The 25,904-nt window shown below is 46.4% G+C and overlaps 1 protein-coding gene and 1 long non-coding RNA gene across 2 annotated transcripts; both read right to left on the minus strand.

Moving 5' to 3' along the window:
- Nucleotides 1-737: 737 nt before the first annotated feature.
- On the minus strand, nucleotides 738-16,074 carry LOC115381153 (NACHT, LRR and PYD domains-containing protein 12-like; the record flags this gene model as incomplete). Its single annotated transcript, XM_030082401.1, has 8 exons — nucleotides 738-1,276; nucleotides 1,455-1,628; nucleotides 1,926-2,108; nucleotides 3,789-3,971; nucleotides 5,007-5,189; nucleotides 7,516-7,698; nucleotides 7,879-8,076; nucleotides 14,303-16,074. Coding segments are annotated over 8 exons (2,889 nt in total), but the record flags the coding sequence as incomplete, so codon positions are not given.
- Nucleotides 16,075-16,197: 123 nt separating this feature from the next.
- Nucleotides 16,198-24,957, minus strand: LOC115381910 (uncharacterized). Its single transcript, XR_003930484.1, has 3 exons — nucleotides 24,761-24,957; nucleotides 23,249-23,306; nucleotides 16,198-16,262 (listed from the first exon to the last, which is right to left on the minus strand). It is a non-coding gene; the product is annotated as an uncharacterized LOC115381910 (long non-coding RNA).
- Nucleotides 24,958-25,904: the final 947 nt, after the last annotated feature.

Here is a 25,904-nt window from a genome sequence, read left to right on the forward strand (position 1 = left end):
AAGGGAGGCCAAAACCAACCGTGCAGAGTAAGGCCAAGCAGAGACTTGTGGAATGGCTCTCCATGTGTCTTGGCTGTTCCTGGAAACGCCTCAGGATCCTCCCAGAAGTGCTGGAGGGGGTTTCTGGGGACAGGGAAGTCTGGGCATCCCTGCTGAGACTGTTGATCCCGCAACCGGATCAAAAATGGATGGGTGGATATGCTACTGGGACCACCACCTGCACTTTTTCTCTGTCATTGAAAAAGAAGAAGAAATATAACGTTACAAACGCCTGTTTAAAAATGGTGAGTACGGGATTGAGTTTGCTTTTGTTTCCTCCCTGAGTGGCTGCTGTTCACGACATCGAGATGATTCTCTGAACCAAAACATTGGTCAATATCTACTTCACCTTTTGGTGTCTGCTGCTTTTTTTGTAGCACTCAGCCAAAAACAAGCAGCTTCAAGCACCAGGAACTTGTTCTCAGATGAAATGCATCAACATTTGAGGAGAGTCGATGCCGTCAGTGGAAATACAACAGAAGTGACTATTTCAAGGTAGAATCAGAATCACTCACCTTTCTCCTTCAGATGCTTCTCTTGCTCTTCTGCTTTACTTTCCACAGTGAACCCTGAGGACGTCTGCAGCTCCATGTTTCCACCAGTCGACTGACCTCTGACACATCAGGAAAGTTTCTCTCCACGTGACACAAATCTGACTGACTTCAAAATACTGAAGCTGCACAACGTTTCTCTACTTTTGTTCATCAACTTTATTTTCATTCTGCAAAAAACAAAACATTTTCCAATCCCAGGCAGGTTCTCTAGAGCAGACCAGACTTCTTGAATCCAGACCTGGATATGTAGACACTGATGGAATCCAGGAATCATTTGATTTGGTCAAAAAGCTCTGAAGTCTGTCATTTTTCTAAAGTGATTCATGGTGTGAAACTCCATCTGTCTTTGTCTGGAACAGGTCTGCTACATTTTTAACCTGGAGGCCAGTTTGAAATTCTCCTGTTAACCAGTGAGTCACAATCAGCAGCAGACGAAAAGCGAAGGAAAAACAAAAACAACTGGAGCTGGACCGTAAGACTTCAAACCTGCTTCAAATAATTACAGGAAAACTAATGTGGGGAAAAAAAGAGGAGGAGAAACAGTCCACACACTGATGATTCTGAGTCACATCCAGAGGAACCCTGGTTCGATGCTGGACTCTCACAGCTCTTCACACTGCAGATCTTCTGCTGGTTCCTCTGTCACTCACTGCTGGATGAAGCTCTGCTCTCAGCCCTTCCACCTGCAGAGAGATGAGAGGAGATGATCAGAGTCTCTGTGAAGCAGTGAGGACTTCAGTCCTGTTCAGAGCAGCAGTCAGCAGCTCAGAGCTCATGAAGGACCACCACTGTCACACCAACACACTGAGGGGGTCACACTGAAAAGGTCTGGCGGAAACCCTGCTCCAACCATCTACTGACCCCAGACCCTGCAGGCTGCAGTCTGGACTCTGCTCTAGATCAACCAGCTGCTGCACATCTGGAGCCTGCAGATGGTTCAAATCCAGTAGGAGCACCTTCAGGTGGGAGGGGTTGGACTTCAGAGCTGAGGCCAGAGAAGAACAGCAGATCTTTGACAAACCGCAGCCCCACAACCTGAATAAAGAGAGAAAGCAGCAGAATCAATGAGGAGGAACCAATCAGATGTGTTGATGGAGAAATGAGCAGCTCCACATTACTGAGTCCTGATCAATGAGCTGTTCTGTTGTTGTGGATCTTCATCACACACATCATCCACATGTCAACACAACATTCACACTCCTCCTCATGTCCACACACACCAGTCAGCTGCTGCTGAGCTCAGTCCACTCTCTCACTGCAGGATCAGAGTCTCAGATCACAGCTGCTGACAAACATTTCTCCTTCTACAACAGGAACAGACAGTCAACTGACCTCAGAGTCTGCAGACGACAGAGTGGATTCTCCAGAAAACCACACAGCTGCTCAATTCCTGAACCCCGCATACGGCTCCAACTCAGGTCCAGAATTTCCAGATGTTTCAGGAGGGAGGGGTTGGACTTCAGAGCTGAGGCCACAGAAGAACAGCTGATCTCTGACATCCTGCAGCGACTCAACCTGAATAAAGAGAGAAAGAAGTGAGATTAGAGGACAAAGTTTGATGTTGAAGTCATTGAGAGCTGAAGAAGGTTCAGACTGGAAGAGTTTAGAAATGTAAAGTCCAAACAGCTGAAGCCACCAGGAGGAGAAGAGCTCTTTTCACACACATCTCAGATCTCCAGCTCACACAGCAGATATAAACAATGTTTTTTCCTCATATTGGTTGTAAATCTGAATTTTTTTCACGAATCAGAGCTGAAATAAGAAGTTAGTCGTCTTCAGATGAGACTGATCAGAGCTCTGAGGAACTGAAAGAAGAACTGCGGTTCAGCCTGCTGTGAAAGCTGAAGGTCAACATGGAGCGTGTCAGAGGTTCACAGTCAATGATCCACTGCAGCTCCTTTCTTCTTCTAGCAAGCTTTGAAATGTGGAGCTGCACACGGCTCTGCCACAGTCACAGGACTAAAGACCAGAGAAGAAGCTCCGTTTCTCCTGGAGATCCTCAGTGTGGATCACTCTCAGATCAGCCTGATGTCTGACCTTTAGCAGACCTGCCAACCTGTACGCATTTTGCGTAGCAGGTACGCAATTTGACATCTAAATACGCTGGTACGCTCCGCCTCATTAAACTACGCAAAAAGCTGCAGACGTGTGAGCGCTGTTATAAATGCGGACCGTGGACGTTCTCATGTCTGACAACACGATGCAGCAGCAGGGCTCTGAAGTGTCACGCATTTCGGTGTGTTGTCACGCAGTCACGGCACACATTGTATTTGTGACGTTGAAAAAAATACCGGTAAATTAGGCTGGTGCGCCACAGCTATGGAACGGGGAGGAAACATGTGCTCCCCTCGTAGAGCTGCGACGTTCAATGAACGAGTCGTTCGTTTGAACGGCTCTTTCAAGTGAACGACGAGAGCCGGTTCTCAGCTGTCTGAGAGTCGTTCCTTTGTGCAAATTGTCCTCGCTTCCTTCACGTGTCTCCTGAGTGCCTCCTGAGTGTCTCCTGAGTCCAGCTGTCTCCGCTGCCTTCATGTGAATGACGGAGTTTCAGTTTTCCGCCGCTTGCTCCAGTCACCTGAATACAGCAGCTCACTAACGGAGGAGGAGTGTCGCGAAACCGGAGAGGAGCCGGTGTTTTGGAAGAACTGGTTTCCCTATTAACTGGCGACTGGGTTTCTTTCACGTCCCTTGTTGCTGATAGATGTTAAAAACCAGACAAAAAGCCGTGTCAGACCTTTTATGAGTCTGATTTCAACATCTGCTGCTACTAGCAGCAGCAGCAGGAAGTGCTAAAGGAAGTCAGTCACCAGTTAGCAAGGAAACCAGTTAATTTGAAACACCGTATTGACGGCTTTATGAAGGTTTTAGTAATGGAACACAGGCACGCATGCGCACACACAGCATAACATGCTCAGTTGAAGGACACGTAGCAGCATTTTGAAGCTCTTTTCTGGGGACGACGTGCAAGGTCAGCCGCAATGTAATGTGTATCAGAAAAATATCTGTTTAATATTTGATTTGTCATTAAACAAATTAAAGAACCAAATGCAAACTTTAAATTTAAAACAGACAGTGCCCCCCCCCCCCCGTCGACAATTGTCCCAGCGAGTGGTACTCCAAAAATTTTGCCAAGGTTGGCAGGTCTGCTTTAGTGTCAACACTGCTTTACTGAAACACTCAAACATGGAGTCTGACCTCAGATTCTGCAGAACACAGAGTGGACTCTGCAGAAAACCACACAGCTGCTCAACTGCTGAATCCTGCAGATCATTGTTGAACAGGTCCAGGTGTTTCAGATGTTTCTGGAGGGAGGGGTTGGACTTCAGAGCTGAGGCCACAGAAAAACAGCTGCTCTCCGACATCAGACAGTTGTCCAACCTGAAGAAAGAGAGAAAGAAGTTCAGTCTCAGGATCACCGACTACGACTCATCCGTCTCTTCCTTCATGACTTCCACAATATTTTTAGCTTCATGAGCAATAAAAACATTATTATACTGAAGTTACACACATCCAGAGCTGAGAAAGATATTCTGAGAACAAAAAAGGTTTTATGAACTCGGGGAAAAGGCTCATAGAGTTCTGTCCTGGAAATTCATGAGAGAATAAAGTTCAAAGACATTTAACCAAACTGAAATTGAAGGTGGTTGGATCACACAAAAAGAACGAAATGAAACTTTACAAAGTTTTTATGCTATTTTATATAAGTTAGAAACAGCAGAACATCTAACCAAGATTGATGAATTCTTATCGAATATTGAGCTTCCCAAACTGAATCAGGACGACCAGACGGTCTTAGATCTCCAAATTCAATTCACAAGATATGAAAAAGGCTTCATGGATGCTACAATCAATCAAATCACCAGGTAAGGACGGCTTCCTCCTGGATTTTATAGAGTTCACAGACTTGCTGAAACCTCTGATTGTGGATGTAATCATTCGAGCATCGAAAACTCAAAGCCTCCCTGACAGCCTGGTTTTATCCAGAACAGATGATCTGCCATAACTTGTGTCGGTGACTAATCATTCATTCGGTACTGAACCCAGCGTAACTCTTAGCGTGGAGCTGAAAAGGCCTTTGATAGGACTGAGTGCCCGGATTTATTCAGTTTTGTCTGTTTGGTTTTGACTCCGATTAAAAGGGTCGGAGCAGTGTGAGAAATCACAGGTTGAAATAGTGATGAATGGGTGAAAGCCCAGTGCCTTCCCTCTGAATACATCCAGCAGACAGCGGTCTGGACTCTTTATCGCCATCTAGTCTCTGGCTGAGAAATTCAAAGATCCAGAGATCGAGGGTGTAGAAGTTGGCCAGTCGAGACATAAAATCAGTCTGGTGGCAGATGATCAAATCCTGTATTTAACCGATGACTGTCGACACAACTTTCACAGCAAACAAACCCAAACATGGAGTCTGACCTCAGAGTCTGCAGACAACAGAGTGGACTCTCCAGAAAACCACACAGCTGCTCAACTGCTGAACCCTGCAGAGGGTTCCCGCTCAGGTCCAGATGTCTCAGATGTTTCAGGAGGGAGGGGTTGGACTTCAGAGCTGAGACCACAGAAGAACATCTCATCTCTGACAAGCGGCAGCTGATCAAACTGAATAAAGAGAGAAAGAAGTGAGATTAGAGGAGAAGAGCTCTTTTCTCTTTCCATCGATGTGGAGCTACAAAAGCATTTCTTTAAATGTAACTGTTTTGTACAAGTGTGAATTAGGGCTGCAACTAATGATTACGTCTGTCAGGAGGTTATGTAATCATGTCGGTTTGTTGGTTGGTTGGTTTGTTAGTAACATCCCAGAAAAAGTAATGGACGGATTGCAATGAAACTTTGTGGAAAGGTGGGTCTTGGGCTAACTTAGAATTGATTAAATTTTGGTGATGATCCGGATCACTGTCTGGATCCAGGAATTTTTTAAAGGATTCTTTATCATTGACAGAGAGGGAGTCTTTCACATGGTTGGGCAGGCCCGCCAACAGGGGGCGACAAATGCCTGGTTCACACAGGACGCGCCGCTTCCGACACGGAAGTGGGAAGCGCCGAGCACCGACTGTCAGATCGGCGCAACTGTTAACCTATCTGACGGTTCCTACAGGAGACGTGGGGGACCGCGGCGCCGTGGACCATGGCCGCTCCGCTCCTCTCTATTTTCTCCGCGAGCTGCACGCCGTGCACCGCCAGTTGTAAAGCTGGACAGAGCAGATCGCACCACACAGGCGAGAGAATCCGGTCAATTTTCAAATTAAAATGAAGTAAAATAACATAAATTATGTCGCTTTCGGGATTTCCTTTTCAGATAAACACACACACACACACACACACACACACACACACACACACACACACACACACACAGGGAGAGAGGGCGACAGAGAGAGGCACCGCATGCTGCAGCGCTCTGCTCCGATCACCCCCCCCCCCCCCAATCACAATGTTGTGCGATTATATATGGTGTTCTTACAGTTGTTGGTGACTGATTTGAGCCGTGGCGGAGGTCTGCGCTCTCTGAGTGCCAATTTCTAGTTTATTTTTGTTGTCAACTAGTTTCTGAAGTATTTCTCGATCAGTCAGGATCGTCTTCTTTGTCTGTTGAGCTCCTACTCTCTCTGGTGGGGAGGATCCAGCGGCTCCGGGGCGTCGGTGTTTCAGGAGTTGGTTCATAGCCGTCGTTCTGCCGTGGAATGACAGCTGAGCTTCACAGTTTGAATCTAACGTGTTGCTCCGGTTTATTTTCAGTGAAATGTTCCTAAACTTCAGGAACTGGGTGGGAGGGTTTGAGTCTCCTCCCTCCATATTCCACTCGACCACAACACATTGGGTTTTTCCCCACCGTCATTCCGCTGTTCTTCTCCTCCGTCTCCATGCAGAATGTCAACGGTGAGCGATACCGCCCCCTGCTCTTCCTGGAGTGAACTGCAGTGATTTTAACAACAAGATGCCGTGAAGATAAATTTTCACGTTGTCATTGATTCCGCTGACTAATCCCTGAAGCGCTGGTGTGAATATTTAATTCCAACTTCCTCCGTAGGAGATGCCACATGCTGCGATCACGGGATCCATTGGCAAAAAGCTTTGTCATCAACAATGCAGTAAACAACACGCCACAAACCGGCGATCTGTTTATCACATTTCATTTATGAAACGTGTCTGACTCTAGAAACCGTGGTCATATCATGGGTGGCGACTGACGACAGCAACAGCTCTGCTTCAGATGAAGTGCCATTAAAACATGAATTCCAGTGCTAACAAATCCAAGCTGTGCACTTCGGGTGTTTTGTCGAAAACTGCAGCAGATCCCTGAGCAGGAAGAACTTGACACAACACCGAAGGCCGAGCCACATTGAGGGCTCTTCAACTATGATCCTGTCTTCAAACTGTACGGATCCGGCAAAATCCAGGTTTCTGACTGATACCTCGGCTTCCTAACACACCGCTGCCGAACTTCAACACAAAGTTTGAACACAATCCGACAGCTGAAGGGATTCCACGGCAGAGTTGTTCGCTTTGTTGCTGTCGGCCGTCGCTTCTTTCTTGAACAGCCGACGTCTCAGAACTCCAAACCCTCCAGTATTTTGACTGATTTTATTCATGAATCAGAGTTGAAGAGAGGAGTTAATCCTCTTGAGATGAGACTGGTCAGACTGACCTTTGTTCTCCATTTCTTCTTCTTGAGAGGGTTGGAGCTTCAAGGAACTGAAAGAACTCGGGTTGATATTCTCACTGATCTGATCTTTGTTCTTTTGGAGAGCTGAATTGATGTGAACACCAAACAGAAGGCTCTGCCACAGCCACAGGACTGAAGACCAGAGAAGAAGCTCCGTTTCTCCTGGAGATCCTCAGTGTGGATCACTCTCAGATCAGCCTGATGTCTGACCTTTAGTGTCAACACGACTTTACTGAAACGCACTCAAACATGGAGTCTGACCTCAGAGTCTGCAGACGACAGAGTGGACTCTGCAGAAAACCACACAGCTGAGAAACTCCTGAATCCTGCAGAGGGTTCCCACTCAGTTCCAGATGCTCCAGATGTTTCAGGAGGGAGAGGTTGGACTTCAGAGCTGAGACCACAGAAGAACAGCTGATCTCTGACATGCTGCAGTTCCTCAACCTGAATAAAGAGAGAAAGAAGTGAGATTAGAGGAGAAAGTTTGATGTTGAAGTTATTGAGAGCTGAAGAAGGTTCAGACTGGAAGAGTTTAGAAATGTGAAGTCCAAACAGCTGAAGCCACCAGGAGGAGAAGAGCTCTTTTCACACACATCTCAGACCTCCAGTGAACAGTGAACTGACCTCAGAGTCTCCAGTTTGCAGTTTGGACTCTCCAGTCCAGCACACAGAATCTTCACTGCTGAATCCTCCAGTCTGCTGTAACTCAGGTCCAGATGTTCCAGATGGGAGGGGTCAGACTTCAGGGCTGAGAAGATCACCTCATACTCATCATCAGGGAGGCGAAAGTCAGAACCACAGCTTTCCCAATCAATTCTAAATCTGCAAGGAGACAGAGAAGACAGGAAGTTGCTTTGAGAGAGGACACTTTGTTGGATTCCTCCTTTCTGACATCAGAGCTTCAGCTCATCTCCTCTGGTTTGACTTTGGCTTCATGTGGCATGAAAGAGAGAACATGGAGTTCCAGGTGTTTTGATCATGTCCTGAGTTCTAAATGTTGAAGTGAAGGTGTGGAGCAGGGCTGGACGTCCTGCTGCTTGAAAATCAAACGGTTTGTGACTGAAGTGACTGAACGGCTCTCATAGCTTCACACTGCAGTGAAGGACAGAAAGCGTCAGTTCAAAAAGTGGATTGTTTGTCCTGTTTGGACGCCCTCTAGTGGACTGAACATGTACAAACTACTTGATTATGATATGGGTGAAGAAGAATACTGTAAAGTCATGGAGCAAATCAATTATTCTCATGTCACAAAAATAAATGCTCATTAAAACTTGAAACATATTTGAAGAACTACAGACCAGAATGAATCTCATTGGAACAAGAAAATTGCCAGCTTGAGATTATAGAAACACTGAAAATGTCCAATCCCTGAGGGTTATTATTGACATTTTCAAACAGCAAATTCATTTTAAATACTTGAACTAAATATTCTCATTTTTATTTTGATTAGCCAAGTCATCAATTGAAAGTTTTGGGTGAAAAATAGAGCTTTTAACAGCTGAATAGGAACCCTTTGATGTTTTGTCAAGTTTATTTGTAAATTGTGGTGGAGAATAAGTATTTGGTCACCTCAAAAAAAGACTAAGATCCCTGGCTCTCACAGATGTGCCACTTCTTTAAGCAGCTCTTCTGTCCTCCACTCGTGACCTGTTTTAATGGCTCCTGTTTGAACTGACTATCCGTATAAAAGACACCTGTCCACAGCCCCAAACAGATTCCAAACTCCACCATGGCCAAGACCAAAGAGCTGCAGAAAGACACCAGGAACCAAACTGTCGACCTGCACCAGGCTGGGAAGAGTCAATCTCCATGAGGCAAGCACCTCGGTGTGAGGAGGTCAATCAGAAAACGGAAGACACACAAGGCCATTGATACCTTCCCTTCATCTGGGGGTCCTCTCGTGAGGTCAAAGTGATCATGACAACAGTTAGCAAAAAGCCCACAACCCTCCCCTCCCCCACTCCACCGCTCCACGGTCCCTGCCGTCTCTCAGTTCTTGTTTCGGACGGTGGAGCTGAGATAGCCAGAGGCTTTTCCTCAGCGGGTGTGTCACTGAGTGGGGAAAAGCGAGCCTCGTAAACCAGACCCGCCCACTCCACATCTGGATTTTAGAGCTGGGGAGGGTCTGGGGACAAGTCAATACAAACCCCGTCCAGGGGGCGTCGGTTACTCCTTTGACTGACAGCACTTCAGCCAATAAGCGCTTCAAAACAAATACGTCATCAAAATGTGTTCGCTTCTCTCAGGGTTAGCTTTAGCTCTTTAGCTCTAGCTTCTCCACACGAAAGACACGCAGAAACGTCTTTTCCTGTGAGAAACTCACCAAGTGCAGACTCTTGCTCTTGCTTGATTGTTGTAATACTTGGTATTTTCGGCTATAACTTTACTCATTGCAGCTGTCAGACGATGGTCAAAGTTTATCTCCATAATCTCCGCGACGTGCAGTGATGGCGTCACTTCCGGTTTTGCCACCAGAATTCGCCAAAAAAATTTGAATACAAAAGCGGCGACGCTGATTGGCTCGGCCGTCGCACTGCTCCGTCGCATTCTCTTTGTACTGCCTTGTCCCCAGACCCACCTCAGCTCCAAAATCCAAATGTGGATGTGGAGTGGGCGGGGCTGGTTTGCGAGGCTCGGGAAAAGCGGTCTGAAATGTGAATGGGTCGATGGTGAGACGACTGCGTACGCTTTCTTTGCGCCTTCACCCAGCTCACCGGGTGTTTCAGCTGCATTCTAACAGTGGAAAAGAGGCTTTGGTGAAAACAGCTGGGGGTGGCGCTTGTGCCGAACGAGCTACGACCAACAACCTACGAGTTACTGTGCAGTTTGATTTCACAGATTCAGAGATAAAGTGGAAGTCGTGAGAAAGCGAAGGAGCGACCGTGTGATAAACAGGAAGTGATACAATTATCAGTGTTTCCCCTTGGATTGGCTCCTTGGGGGGGGGTCGCGTCGGTCGTTGTCGCCGTCGTACAAAAACTCCAAATAAGGAATTTTAGTCATAATATGTTCTTTTTTCATTTCTAATTAGAGCTGGGCAACGATTAGATTTCTTAATCGCAGTTAATTGCACCCCAATCGTGGAGTTAATCCCGATTAATCGAGATTAAAATGGCTCATTTGAAGTCTGCCGATTCCATTCCAAATGTGTGTGTTACATAAATAATTTTACAATTGATCCAAGAATGTCCCCCAACACACACACACACACACACACACACACACACACACACACACACACACACACACACACACACACACACACACACACACACACACACACACACACACACACACACACACACACACACACACACACACACACACACACACACACACACACACACACACACACACACACACACACACACACACACACACACACACACACACGAGAAATGGAAGTTTCTTATGAGCGCTCACTTCCTCAAACTTCATTCTATCAGCCTAAACTCAGTCACGTTGAATTGTGCCTCATACTGACCTTTATTAAGCCAGACTGTGTTGAAGGGAAATGTACTTTATTTTGCGTGTTTTCAGCGCCTGAAAAACGCCCAGCTGGCCGAAACGCTGCACCGACAAAACTCGCGATTTAAGTTTAACTTTAGTTTTCCTTATATTTGCGCTTGTTATTTCAGTTTGTGCCTCATACCAGACTTTTCCTCGTGATTTTTCTGAGAATTCAGGGTTCTTGCACCATTTGAAAAGTCAAATTTAATGCTTTTTAAGACTTTTTAAGACCTCAAAAAACATAATTTAAGACCCAAAAATGTCATAATTTCTGTGGTAGAAAATACTCCTTGTTTTCTTGTAAACATATCTAAAGCTCACATTTGGCATTTTTTTTCTCCCCATTGTGATGCAGAACAGGGCAGTTCCTTTCAAATAAAGTAGTAAAATTTACAGGTTAAAATATTCACAGATGATTAACAGTTCATGTTGTGGTTAACTACTTTTGAAAATATGTGTATAAATAAGTTAAGGTTAAAAATCCATACGGATAAGTTGTGTTGGATGTCATGGAGTAAACTGAGGTTTTCTGGAAGTTTGCATATTTAATTGCCTGTTAAAAAAAAATAAGTTCCGTTTTTGTGGCTGTCCTGCATCAGACAGACAGTTGGGCAAGTGGAGTGGAGCCACAGTTTTTTTGTTTTTTACCTCTTTCTCTTTTCTTTCTATCTCTGGATATTACCTTTGTTATTTCATTTATTTTTCTGGACGTAATGTTTTTGTCACCCGACTTTAAAGTTTAACTAAACAGTTTGAGTGACTCGAGAGGATTCTGTGGAGTTTTTTGTATTTCACGTGTGGATTTCAGGAGGAGATAGGAGCGTCAAGCTTGGGCTTCATTATTCAGGAACCTACCTCTGTGTCTAATGTAATAGGTTCTTACCTCTTAATTATCCGTGAATCTGCAGGCATGCTGATACCAAATAAAGCTGTTTGAGTGGAATTGTTTCTTCGCATGTATCATTCAACTGGTAACCAACAAAGGAAGGGCAAATATTTATTTGGCAGCTCAAATACAAGTTATGTGAAACATGTTATGACAAAACGTAAAAAGCAGCAGCATGGAGTCCTGAGTTTTCATGAAAAAGAATACAGCTGTTGTTTAATACTGCACAGAAACCATTTACAGTTCAGTCAAAAGGCGCAACGGTGTCACTGATGTTTGTCAGTGCAGCACAGGTGCACAAATTTGTCCTCTTCTGGCTGCAGCATGTAGGTCTGCTCCTCCACTGGTTTACAACCACCGGTCACACAGTCACTTCATGACATGGTCTGTAAAGCCACTAAACTCTCAGCAGCTTCTACATCTTTCCTCCTCGTGTTGCAGCTTCCAGCATGTTCATCACGGGTCTGGGCTCCAGGAGGTGGTGCTGGGACCTTGTTGTGGCCCAGATCCACTAACGGCAACCAGTCAGTTGTGTCTGGAGGAAACAGGTCTGATGGATGTCCTGGAGTGGAAAGATTAAAAAAAAAAAGACATTTCAAAAAAAAAAAAATCAGTGTCACAAACAGATCATTACATTAACTACAATTTACATAGACTCTGCCATATAGAATATGAGCAAGAACCCTGGACATACTGTCTTGCAATCATGGTCACTTTTAACTCCCATAATAAATCACAGTCACTTCTTCATCCACACATTCTGTTGCACTAAAACATACTGTACATATTTGTATATATATTATAGCTCCTGTTATATTTTAGATTTGTGTTCTATTGAAAGTTAGGTCTTTCCTCCTTTTAGATCTAAATTATTACTATTATATTATCCTATTAATATTCTTATTAAGATATGCACTATTATTTATTCTTATACACACATTCCCCCCTGGCCCCCTGGAATGGCTGCTCTCAGGTATCAGTTGCTCTGATTAGAAATTGTTTCTAAAGCAGCACTAACCTTCAGTAAAGTCAATCCTAACTCCAGCACCAAAAACATGCTATAATTTTAGACAGCAGTCTAATATAAGTTCGGTTGCGCCACAGTGCAGAGCACAGGGTTCACACAAAGGTTATTCTCCCCAAATGCTGCATAAAATCATCAAGTAATAACGCTGATCTTACCGGATACAAAGTGGAGATCACAGACTCTCTTGTTCTTGATGCTTGATTCCTGCACGTCAGCTCCTGAAATCCTCGTTAGCCAGCTAGCCTCTTCTTTGTGAGACTTGTTGAGTCTGCTCTCCTTGGTGCGTGAAAACAGCCGGTATCCGGAAAAAAAAACAAAACGACCCACATCGCGGTCTGCCCGCATCCCACAATAGCACAAAAGTTCACCATTGTCAGTCTGGACTATTCAAGTCGTGCACAAGCGATGATGTGCTGGATAAACTGTTGAGTCCGCCTGAAACCGCTGTGTGACATGTGTGCCCTCCGACATGGCGATTGTTGTGGAAGGTCACGTGACCGTGACGTCAATTAGGAACGTACCGTAAAACATCTAATAAACGCTACGTCTCCTATTTACTGCAAGCTAAGTCAATGACACAAATACAAACCATTAGAAAATTTACGGCGGATCACAGTGCTTTCCCATAGGCATTAAACACACCGTCTGGAAATTTAATGCCGACAGCAAATTTACGGTAAATTTAAGACAATTTAAGACCTTAAATACCTGGATTTTAAATTTAAGACTTTTTAAGACTTTTTAAGGACCCGCGGGAACCCTGTAATTTGGCCGAGTTCAATATGGCAAATAATGAGGAATGGACCGTGTTTCACCGCTAAAAGCGCATGTGTGTTTTTTTGGTCTTTTAACTCTCAGCTGGAGCGCAGTGAGGCTCTCCTACTCGGGGGCAGGACAGGTTCGGCTAGCGGCTCACGCGGCGCCCCCCTGCGCGTTGTGTGCGGGCAGTCAGATGGGTTAAGACGAGAAACTCCGTGCGCAGCGCTTCTGCATTCAGTGCGTTCCCCCCGTACGGCACTCGCTGCAGCACTCCACTGTGTCTACTCCCCCCCGTCTTGTAAACAGTCACACTGCAACCCCCCACCCCCCACCCCCACAGTCACCACACACACAAACAGTTTGCAGTGGCGCGTCTCGTGTAAGGACAGCATGTGGAGTGGCTTTTATGCAGGAAAACTAAAGTTTGCGTGTAAAAAAAGGAACAATTATTTTAATTTAACTTAACCCTCTGGGGGGGGCAGGGGTTGCCGTTAGGGGGGCGGGGCGCCCCCCCTAATATAATGGTAGGGGAAACACTGATCATGATGTCACAGGAGGCCATCGGCATGAAGGAAACGGTTACACAGTGTGCAAACCTGGTGAAGACCTCCAGCAATGCTTTGATCTCTGTCACAAAGGATTGAGTTGACCTTTCGTTAATGACTAAATACTTAGGTTCCACCATAATTTTCAAATACATTCTTTAAAAAATCCTGCAGTGTGATTTCTTGGATTCTTGTGTGATAAAAATTACAGCCCTCTGTCATTTTCAATGTGAGAACTTGATCAATGGGAGCTGACTAAATACTTTGTTGCCCGACTGTACTTCCTCCAAAAAAGATATTGGTCAGGACATGTGGACTCACCGAAACGTCCTGCAGTTCCTCACAGCTGGGATCAGTCTGCGTCGTCCCTCCCATGATGTGTTGTACTTGTTCAGGTCCAACTCCTCCAGGACCTGGTCTGACATCTGCAGCATGTAGGCCAGAGCTGAGCAGTGGATCTCAGAGAGTTCCTTCTCTGATCTGTTCTTTGACTTCAGGAACTCTTGGATGTCCTGATGTACTGAGAGGTCCTTCATCTCCGTCAGACAGTGGAAGATGTTGATGCGTCTGTCAGGAGACATTTGATCACTGTTGATCTCCTTCAGGTTCTGGATGACTCTCTGGATGGTTTCTGGACTGATCTCTGTCCGACCCAGCAGACCTTCTAAGAGTCTCTGGTTGGATTTCAGAGAGAGGCCATGAAGGAAGCGGACAAACAGGTCCAGGTGGCCGTTCTGACTTCTGAGGGATTTCTGAAGGACCTTCTTCAAGAATTTGTCCAGAGATCGGAAAGCATCATTATCATCATCTTCACCATCAACCCCCTCTCTGAAGAAAGTCTTCAGTACTTCTGTCTTCCCGCTGGTGAAACAGTGGAACATGAAGACTGCAGCCAGAAACTCCTGAACAGTCAGATGAATGAAGCTGTAGACGGCTTTCTGGAAGATCACAGACTTTCTTTTGAATATCTGAGTCCAGATTCCAGAGAACAGTGAGGCCTCAGTCACATCCAGACGACACTGCTCCAGGTCTTGTTGGTAGAACACCATGTTTTCTTTGTCCAGATGTTCCAAGGCCATCCTGCCCAGCTTCAGAAGAAGCTCCCTGTCAGCCTCCGTCAGCTCCTGTGGACCCGTCTCAGGTCCTTCGTGGTACTTGAGCTTCTTCCTGTGTGTCTGAACCAGCACAAAGTGGGAGTACATGTCAGTCAGGGTCTGGGGCAGCTCTCCTCTCTGCTCGGTGCTCAACATGTGCTCCAGAACTGTAGCAGTGATCCAGCAGAAGACTGGGATTCCACACATGATGTGGAGGCTCCTGGATGTCTGGATGTGGGAGATGATTCTGCTGCTCAGCTCCTCATCACTCAGCCTCCTCCTGAAGTACTCCTCCTTCTGGGCGTCAGTGAAGCCTCGCACTTCTGTCAGTCTGTCCACACATGTTGGAGGGATCTGATGGACCGCCGCCGGTCGGGAAGTGATCCAGATCCGAGACGAGGGCAGCAGATTCCCCCGGATGAGGTTAGTGAGCAGCAGGCTAACTGAAGACTGCTGGGAGACACCAAACAGCCACTGGGTGCTGCTGAAGTCCAGAGAAAGTCTGCTTTCATCCAGGCCGTCCAAGATGAACAGCAGCTTGCAGACAGCCAGCTCCTCTGCCGTCACCCTTTGGAGCGTGGGATGGAAAACACGGAGCAGCGAGAGGAGACTGTACGGCCGCTCTCCCAGCAGGTTCAGCTCCCTGAAGGGGAGCACAACCAGAACACTGACATCCTGGTTCTCCAGGCCCTCGGCCCAGTCCAGACTGAACTTGTGCACCGAGAACGTTTTTCCACTGCCGGTCACGCCGCTGGTCAGAACCACTCGGATGTGTCTGAGCTGCTGGGCCGAGGCTTTGAAGATGTCCTGAACCCTGATGGCAGTGTGATAGAGGGTTTCTTTTCTCCGACATTGATACTGCATCAGCTGAGGTTCCGTGATGTGGAGCTCAGTGTAGATCCTGTTGAGGAGGCTTCCTCCTCCTGGTCCATCACTTCCTTCAGTCACACGTTCAAATCTCCTCCTCAGACTCTCCTTATGTTCTTCTAGAAGCTGCTGCAGACCAACACCTGCTGAAAGACAACAACAACAATCGGACTGCACATAAATAACAAGCTTTCATGAGTCAACATCAATATGTCCAAAAAACCAGTCCCTCAACAGACACATGTCCACTCTTACTTGGTGCAGCGATGCTTCTGGATCTTTCTGGTTGCTCCTCAAAGCCATCACACCTCTTCTTCTTTCTGTGAACCCCAACCAACATTTAGTTTGATGAGGGATGGGAACCAAATTTGGAACTTCAATTGGTACCGACCGAAACCTGTCAGTACGACCAAGCTCCGTTTCACGTAAAATCAAAAGCCGAGTTTCCAGTGCGCAGTTAGGTGCCAGGTTGGCTATGGTCAGGTCGGCGTGCGTTTCCACTGCCATGGTACCACAAGAAGCGTTACTGCCCGAGACCTTTGAGACCACTTCTTGCTCCCCTTCCATATGTGTCATTTTGACAATGTCTTTTGTTGTGTGGGTGTTTTTTTTTTTTAAATAACACTAAAGGGAGTTATTGTCCATCCATCCATCCATCTTCCACCACTTATCCAGAACCGGGTCGCGATGGCAGCAGTCCAAGCAGAGATGCCCAGAATTCCCTGTCCCCAGACACTTCCTTTAGCTCTTCTGGGGGGGATCCCATGGTGTTCCCAGGCCACCTGAGACACATAGTCTCTCCAGCGTGTCCTAGGTCTTCCCCGGGATCTCTTCCCAGTGGGATGTGCCCGGAACACATCGCCAGGGGGGCGTCCAGGAGGCGTCCTAAAGAGATGCCCAAGCCACCTCAGCTGGCTCCTCTCGATGTGGAGGAGTAGCGGCTCTACTCCGAGCTCCTCCCTCTATCCCTAAGGAAGCGCCCAGTCACCCTACGGAGGAAGCTCATTTCAGCCGAGTGTATCCGGGATCTTGTCCTTTTGGTCATGACCCAAAAGTCAGGACCATAGGTGAGGGTGGAATCGTAGATTGAGCGGTAAATCGAGAGCTGTGCCTTCCAGCTAAGCTCCTTCTTCACCACAACGGACCGATACATCGACCGCATCACTGCACCGACCCGCCTGTCAATCTCAACGCTCCATCCGTCCCCACTGGAGAACAAGACTCCAAGATACTTAAACTCCTCCACTTGGGCCAGAGTCTCTCCACCGACCTGGAGAGGGCAGGCCACCTTCTTCCGGTCGAGGACCATGGCCTCGGATTTGGAGGTTTTGATCCTCATCCCTGTCGCTTCACACTCGGCTGCGAACCGCCCCAGTGCATGCTGCAGGTCCAGGTTTGATGGAGCCAACAAGACAACATCATCTGCGGAAAGCAAAGATGAAATCCTGTGGTTCACGAACTGGACCACCCTCCGGCCCCTGGCTGTAACTAGAAATTCTGTCCATAAATATTATGAACAAAACCAGTGACAAAGTGCAGCCCTGGCGGAGTCCAACATGTACCGGGAACAGGTCCGACTTACTGCCGCCAAGCGGACCAGACTCATACTCCGCTCACACAGAGACCGGACGGCCCTTAACAAGGGGCCCCAGACTCCGTATTCCCGAAGCACTCCCCACAAGACACCACAAGAGACGTGGTGGAACGCCTTCTCCAAGTCCACAAAACACATGTGAACTGGTCGGGCGAACTCCCACAAACCCTCGAGCACCCTATGGAGGGTATAGAGCTGGTCCAGTGTTCCGTGACAAAAACTGCATTGTTCCTCCTGGATCTGAGGTTCGACTATCGGTCAAAACCTCCTCTCCAGTACCCTGGAATAGACTTTCCCAGGGAGGCTGAGGAGTGTAATCCCCCTAAAGTTGGAGCACAATCCAGAGCACCATCCCCAACCGCCCCGCAATGTTGCAGAGATGTGTCAACCAAGACAGTCCCTGCACATCTAGAGACCTGCCACCGAGGAGCTTACCAACCACCTCGGTGACTTCAGCTTTGGTGATGGATCAGTCAGGACTGACAGGATTGAGGAGGTCCTCCAAGTATTCCTTCCACCATCCTATATTTCTCAAGTTGAGGTCAGCAGCTCCCCTCCTGAGGCACCGGATGGTTTGCCAGAATTTCTTCGAGGCCAAGTGGTAGTCCTCCTCCATGGCCTCCCTGAATTCCTCCCAGACCCGAGTTATTGCCTCCACAACTACTCAGACTGCAGCTTGCTTGGCCTGCCGGTACCCGTCAGCTGCTTCTGGAGTCCAACGAGCCAAGATGGCTCGATAGGACTCCTTCAGCTGGACGGCAGCCCTTACTTCCGGTGTCCACCACCGGGTTCGAGGGTTGCCGCCACGATAGGCACCGGAGACCTTACGACCACAGCTCTGGCCAGCTGCTTCAACAATGGAGGTGGAGAACACGGTCCACTCGGACTCAATGTCCCCAGCCTCCCTCGGGACATGAGAGAAGCTCTCTTGGAGATGGAGTTGAAAACTCTGCTGACACAGGGTTTCCCTCAGGTGTTCCCAGCAGACCCTCACAACACGTTTGGATCTGCCAAGTCTGTCCGGTTTCCTCCTCCACCAGCGAATCCTGCTCACCACCAGGTGGTGATCAGTCGACAGCTGTGCTCGTCTCTTCACTGCGAGGGTCCAAAACACGTGGCCGGAAGTCAGATGGTTGATCTTCGACCTCCGACCTAGGGTGTCCTGGTGCCAAGTGCACTTTCGGACACCCCTGTGCTTGAACATGGTGTTTGTTATGGACAAACTGTGATGGGGACAAAAGTCCAATAACGGAACCCCACTCAGGTTCAGATCAGGGAGACTGTGTGTCCCAATCACTCCCTTCCAGGTCTCACTGTTGCTGCCCACATGGGCGTTGAAGTCCCCCAGTAGAACAATGGAGTCCCCAGATGGAGCACTGTCCAGTACCCCCAGGGACTCCAAGAAGGCCTGGGTACTCTGCACTGCTCTTCGGCCTGTAAGCCGAGACAACAGTGAGGCACCTATCCCCGACCCAAAGGCGCAGAGATACGACTCTCTCGTTCACTGGGGAGAACGCCAACACATGGCGGCTGAGCTGTGGGGCTCTAAGCAAACCCACACCAGCACTGCAGCTCCAGTTTGGCCAACGGTGGATGCTTCTGCTGCCTCTCGTTCATGGTGTCAGATAGGGCTGGGTACCGTTAGATATTTTTCGGGTACAAGTACTTTTTCGATACCTCACGTATGGTACCCGTTCCTGAACAGTAATTTTTCGGTACCTGCCTTCACGGCGCACAGAAGACACCATGACTGCAATTGCACTTCATGCCACTGGGTGTGCCATTTGCATGTTCAACCTTATTTCACACAGACACCACAGAAGAAGAAGGGCGCTGCAGCCACTGTAGGGTCTCGCTGCAGGCTCTCTCTGCATGTTGTTAGAGAGAGTGTGAGCCGGTAAGACGTAGCAATATGTAAAATGATGCGATGCACCGTTTTTTCAGTAAAAGAGAAGAACTGAACGATCGTTTCAACATGTTTATTGACCGCTTAGCCACTTTAAGAACCGAAACTGATACCCGTACACACGTCTCTTGTTCGGGACCAGTACATACCGAAGTTTTTCGGTCAGTACCACTGAGGTACTGTAAAACGGTGCCCAGCCCTAGTGTCACAGTGCACACAAACTGCTGAAGCAACAAAAACTTCTGGAGCAACAGATAACTCGAGAATTCCAGGGAAATTTAACTATGTGCCTGCCAGTTGCTACCGAGTGTAATCTGTCAGTTTGTGTGTTGTAAATATGTTTTATTATCATTGCTAAATGCTGTCATTGATAAATGTTGTACTGAACACTGCAGAGGAATGCGAAAGTCGACTCAGCGAGAAGAAACTGTTGGCAAACTGCCTGCAGTCTGCAAAATGCTGATTAGGGTGCGTCTTATCTATGCTGAGTGTGTCTTATCCGTTTCCTGTGCAACTGTTGCTTTGTGAACATTCAAACAAGAACTCACTGAAACCAATTTGGACCCAGAATCATATGTAAGTCCCACCCCTGTGTGTTCAATAAAAGCTGCGGGAGAACAGCGCTTAGGCTGAGAGAAGGAAGCTGCCATATGCGTAAGGTAGTTCTCTCCCTGCAGAGAGGAAAATTACCTGCAACATGCTAGTTTTCTTTTTGCAAGTAAAAGAAGTCATGTTGACTTGCTGGTGCCTCTTTTCGTGTCACAGATCTGACCGTGTGTGTGTTTGTATAACTCCTCCATATTCACTGTGAGCTCTGACAGGAGATCAGCCATGACAGAGTCAGCAAGTGTGTGTGTGTTGCCATGGAGACCAGCTGCACCCAGCAGCCATGACAGGAAATCAGCACTTTTCCATCCCGTTTGTATGGTTGAAGAACTGTCATTTCTCAAGAACCGAAAGTTGAAACTGATTTTTTTTTTTTAAATACTTTTTTTACTGTTGGCGTTGGAGGCCTTTCATGGATTTATCCTGAAATTTTCGTATCTGTAGGATCATCCATATAGCCACAGCGAGTTTGCAAAAATGCATAAACTTTTGGATTTCAGCAAGAAAATCTCCCTCCAAAATGCATTGGAGCGGATGGGAGAAAATTCTGCACTCTCCTCCAACAAATGCATCTGGAGAGAGAATCGTGTGAGACAGAGACAAAATGAAAGCAATCCAAGAGCAGTACAAATAACACCAGCAACACTTGGAGGAACTCTTAAAAGTCAGTTGTTCTATCTTTGACTTAAGTTCATAAAAAACCAATAAAATGAGTACATTTAAAAACTTTAGTTTAAGTAAAGTGTAAAACTCAGAGAAAGCCGTTTTATCTTGCACTTTAGTTCATTTAAAAAAAAACGTTAAAATGAGTTAATTGATAAAAGTGTATAACTCAGAGTTGTTTGTTTACATCTTTTACTTTAGTTCATTGAAAAAACCCCCATTAAAACTCAGAAATTGTTTTATCTTGCACTTAATTTCATGAAAAAAAAAAAGTAAAACTCAAAACGTTTCGGTTTTATTTTTCACTTTTGTTATATATCTTAAACTCAGACTGTTATTTTGGACTTAACCAGAGTGGCTGTGCTGCCTTTTTTTTAGAAATAAAAATCATTTTTCAAACATGAGCCATCACTGCATTTGAAATTTTATGTATCAAAAGTATCGGCATGAGTACTCTGTATCGGTGAGTACTGAAGATGGAGTACTGGTACTCGGTATCGGTCTGAAAAAAAAGTGGTATCGAACATCCCAAGGAAGAGTAAGTTTAAAATGTCCACCCTGGACGAGGCTGGCATGAAGAATGAATCCATTACAGAAGTGCAGAGCAGTCAGCTGACAGGCTCCACTCTGCAAGTAAACCCTGGGAATATCATCACACAACACTGACCTCATCTCACCCCTTCACTTCTTTAAGCAGCTCCTGCATTCAGCACCATTAGCACGCTGGAGTCAGCAACAAATGAACATTTACTACTCCATCAACACAAACAAAAGTACCGAGAATTGATTCCCAGGTACCAGGTATTGGTACGGTATCGGTTCAAATGTGAACAGCAAAGACGCAAAGATCCAGCTTCAGCTCTCACACTGCTTCAGAACATTGGAACTGAATTGGAACTGAACCTGAAAGAGATCAAAACACCTCTCACTCTGGTTTTGAGGGAAAATAAATAAATAAATAAGGAAACAAACATGTTCTCACTTTGAGTCTGAAGGTCCAGGTTCACCAGGTGGCGGTTCATGTCTGGACCAGTCAGTCTTCATGGAGAAGCTGCTGGATCCTGAAGACTCTGCTGTGTCTGAGCTGCTGACCACCCCCGCCTCCCCGTTCAAAAGCAGGCTGCTTATCAGCATTTGTCAAAGACGTCACTGCAGCCCTCTCATATTTTATTGCACAGGACACAATGCCTTCTCAAATTGTTGAGAGACCTGGATTTCCGAGGCTGGTGAAGGTTGCTGTGCCTCACTACTAACTACCATCCCGAAATTTCTTTTCCAAAACTGAAATCCCAAATCTGTACATCAGTGTTGAAGCTGATGTTGCAGAAAAATTAGCTCAGGGCACGTACTGTGCTGCAACAACTGACATCTGGACCAGTGAAAGTGGAGCTGCTCAACGCTACATTAGCTTCACTGGCAACCGTCATCACACTGCCTCCAGACAGTTCTTTCCTGAAGATCACAGAGTCTTTCAAAAATATGCTGGAAGAGTGGGGGATCAACAAAAAACACCTGGTATGTGTAACCACAGACCTAAACCCGGCCATCTCAAAGGCTCTGAAAATCCAAACTGTTGACACTGCAGTCAGGGCCTGCCGTCATCTGGACCCAGACTTCTCACGGAGCTGGAAAGGAAGGAGAGGGCTGAAAGAAAAACAAGCTGCCCTCAACCTGCCACAAAAGGCTCTCATCCATGATGTGGTGACACGATGGCGATCCACACACAACATGGTGGAGCGTTTCTTCAGCCAGCAGCAGCCAGTCTGTGCCACATTTCATTTAATGCCCAAAGATTCTGCCATAACTGCCGTGGAGCAACTCTGCCAGCTCCTTCAGCCCCGGAGCAGGTTAACAGACGCACTTGCCTCAGAGACACGAGTGGCGTGTTTCACAGATCCCCGCTTCGGTTGGGCGCTGTGAACAAAATGTTGTATCACAAATTTCATATCACGGAAACGGTATATATCACACTATGTATTTTCCCATGTAAATTCAAATAATTGCTTAAAAATAACCAAACTGTCACATTTGGTCATTGTCCTGTTTTAATTTTTAAAATCCGGTTTATATAACTTCAATTATAAAAAAAAAAAAAAAAAAAAAAATCACAACATGAAAGAAAAAAAAAGAGTTTTTAGCATCACTCCCGGAGCTGCTGGTCTCTGCGTCCGCCATTATGGCTCCACCTCTTCCAGATACGCTGCTGTTGTTCGCGAGCGCACCCTGTGCTGACCTGACCAATGAAACGCAGCGAACAAACCCCGCACGACGTCGGGACGCGCTGTGAAGATGCACAAACACACCTCAACAATTGTGCTACAGCCGTCCTGCTAGTGAGTGCAGACGACTTTCAGCAGACATCTGCTCTCTCTCCGGGTTAGGGTTTTTTTTTTTTACACTTTTTTAAATAACTGCACAATCGCACCCCTTTTGCGATTACATAATTGCACGTGCTGACATTGCGATTGCAATAATCGTGCAGCACCAAGTTGTGTTGAGCGTTTCAGTTTTTTGACTTGAGGATAAAAGTCTCTTACCTGTCCACAGACTCTGATCTGCCCTCCGCTTCATTCACAGGAAACATGTTCAGCCAGGCTGAGAGAGAAAACAGCAAGGATCAGTCAGGAAGTCAAACTTATTCATAAAGCTTTTCCCAGATCAGCCACAAAGTGCTTCACAGGGAAAAACCATATAAAGATCAAAACACTGTACAGTACATAGACAGTTTGTTACTGCCATGACAACACTATCAGTGGGTCTGGAACGTCTTCTGAAGCAGGAATGTTGTTAAGTGTTTTCTGAAGGCATCCAGGGAGCAGGTCTGGAGGAAGCTGGTTCCAGAGGCGAGGCGTGGTGGTGATGGATGAGCGGTCACGCCTCGTTTTAAAACGAGTCCAGAGGATTCTCAGCAGGTTCTGATCAGAGGACCTCAGGCTTCGGGCTGAGCTGTGGGGTGTGATTAAGTCTCTGATAAACATGGGAGCCTGACTGTGTAGGGGTCAAAAGGTCAGCACCAGGATTTTAAACTGGACACGGAACACAGCAGGGAGCCAGAGGAGGGATTTTAAAGTAGAACTATGCAACTTTTGCTCTCGCGCTCCCCCTACTGGTCTCCTGTGAAAGCTCACTGTCGTAAACGTTCTCTGCATCCCCCCCCTCCCCGCAGCAGAGAGCGTCCCACCCCCGTTTCCTTTGTTTCCGCTCTTCAGACAAAGGTTTTTTCTGACTTTTTGGTTCTGCCATCCGTGAGCACCGAAGGGTGGCGTTGCTAACACCAGCGAGGGTTTCATGTTTGTTTTACGCGCTTTTATACTTCTATACTCCCGTATGAGCGCCGGAAAGCAGGTTTGTTCTCGTGAGATGGAGTCGGGTTGGATCCTCAGAAAGTTGCAAGTGCTGTTTTCAGGACAAAGACCCCGGGGGGAGGGGAGGACAAGTCTTTGTTCACCCCCACAGGGATTCTGAAAAACATTGACTGAGGTAAAAAAGTTGCATAGTTCTGCTTTAATATTTTAATGATATTAAGAATGTTTTCTTTTGTCTGTTTTGTCTGATGTAACAGAGTCAAGCATGTGACCTGTGGGCTAAAGTCAGTCCCGGACATGATGGTGAAAAGTGTTGAAATGCCCATTTCTCATCAGACTGAAACTGCCATTCGCTGTTTGTCCACTGAACAGATGACCGCTACACTCACACCCAGTGTGAAGTGGGAGCTCCTGCTGGAGCTGGTCAGCAGCCTCGCAGCTGAGTTTTGGAACTCCTGAAGATGAGCAGCTCTTCCTGGTTGAGGCAGTGAACAGGCTGCGAGGATATGAACGCATGAATGATCCTTTCTTTGATACCATGGGTCTGAGCTCAGAGATAGTTTGGAAGAAACAGTTTCTAACCAGCTGGGAGTGATCTCTTACACACACACACCTCAGCGAGAAAATATGAAGAAATTCGGAGCAAATGTTCAACAAAAGGCATTAAATCAATCTAATCTGACGAGGTTCACGCTTTAGTGACTCTGGTTTAGTTGTGAAAACCTCTCTAAACTGTAAACTCACCCTCCAGCAGTCAGGACGGAGCAGCGGTCCGGACACAGACGGAGTTCCTCTCAGATATCTGGAGTCAGAGCGGCTCGAAGCAGAGCAACAATAGAAGAAGCTGGAGACTCAGAGCGCCGCCAGTCCGCAGAGGAACACACTTTACTGCTAATGCTGCTGTATAGACGCTCCGTGCTCCAGCTGCTGCGCTCCGTGCAGCAACCAGATCCGTATGAATGAGTTCCGGTTCCCGCGCCTGCTAGTGACGTCACGCTACGGCAGGTCCACTGGGACAAACTTCACCGTGCCCGGAAAGCCGCTCGCTGCTTTCTTTATTCCCGCTGTTCATACAGTTCATCTCAAACCTTGATCTCCACGCTGTGCAGACAAGTTCAACTTCGATCTTGGACTGAAAATGTGGGATGGCTTTTAGTGTGTCTGTTAACATTTCTGTATAAAAAAAAAAAAGAAACACAAACACTCAGGCATTCTTTTACCAATAAAGTCCTTTCTCATGCAAAAACGTTTTGATTTCTTTCATTTTGTTTGATTAATGGTTTGCAGCTAGCATTATTATTGGTTAGACCAATTAATAATTCCGATTCTGTATTATTAATGAATAAATGGATAGGTAGATGAAACCATAATCTGATTCTGAATTTCAGAATCAGATTATGGTTTCATTTATTTATTTATTCATTCATTCATTCATTCATTCATTCATTCATTCATTCATTCATTCATTCATTTATTTATTTATTTATTTATTTATTTATAGGGTGGGATGTGCAGCAATGGAAAAAACAGATTTCAATGGTGAAAATAAACAAAGCAAAAAAAAAAAGAATATTAAGAAAGAAAAAATCACAATAGAAAGCAATAAACACAGTACAATGAATATGAACTGACAAAGATTTTAAAAATTGACAAAAAAAATTACATTGTACGTCAAGGTTGAAGATTGTCCATAGTGCATTGTCTGATTCTGTTTGTGTGTGTGTGTGTGTGTGTGTGTGTGTGTGTGTGTGTGTGTGTGTTCTCGTATTTCTATCCTTGTTGGGGCCAAATGTCCCCACAAGGATAGCAAAACGTGGAACGACGTGCCTTGTGGGGACCTTTTTCCGGTCCTAAGTAGGAGAAACAGTGTTTTCTTGACCATGTTGTT

The sequence above is a fragment of the Salarias fasciatus genome, chromosome 3 (genome assembly GCF_902148845.1).
Source record: "Salarias fasciatus chromosome 3, fSalaFa1.1, whole genome shotgun sequence".
Taxonomy (NCBI): domain Eukaryota; kingdom Metazoa; phylum Chordata; class Actinopteri; order Blenniiformes; family Blenniidae; genus Salarias; species Salarias fasciatus.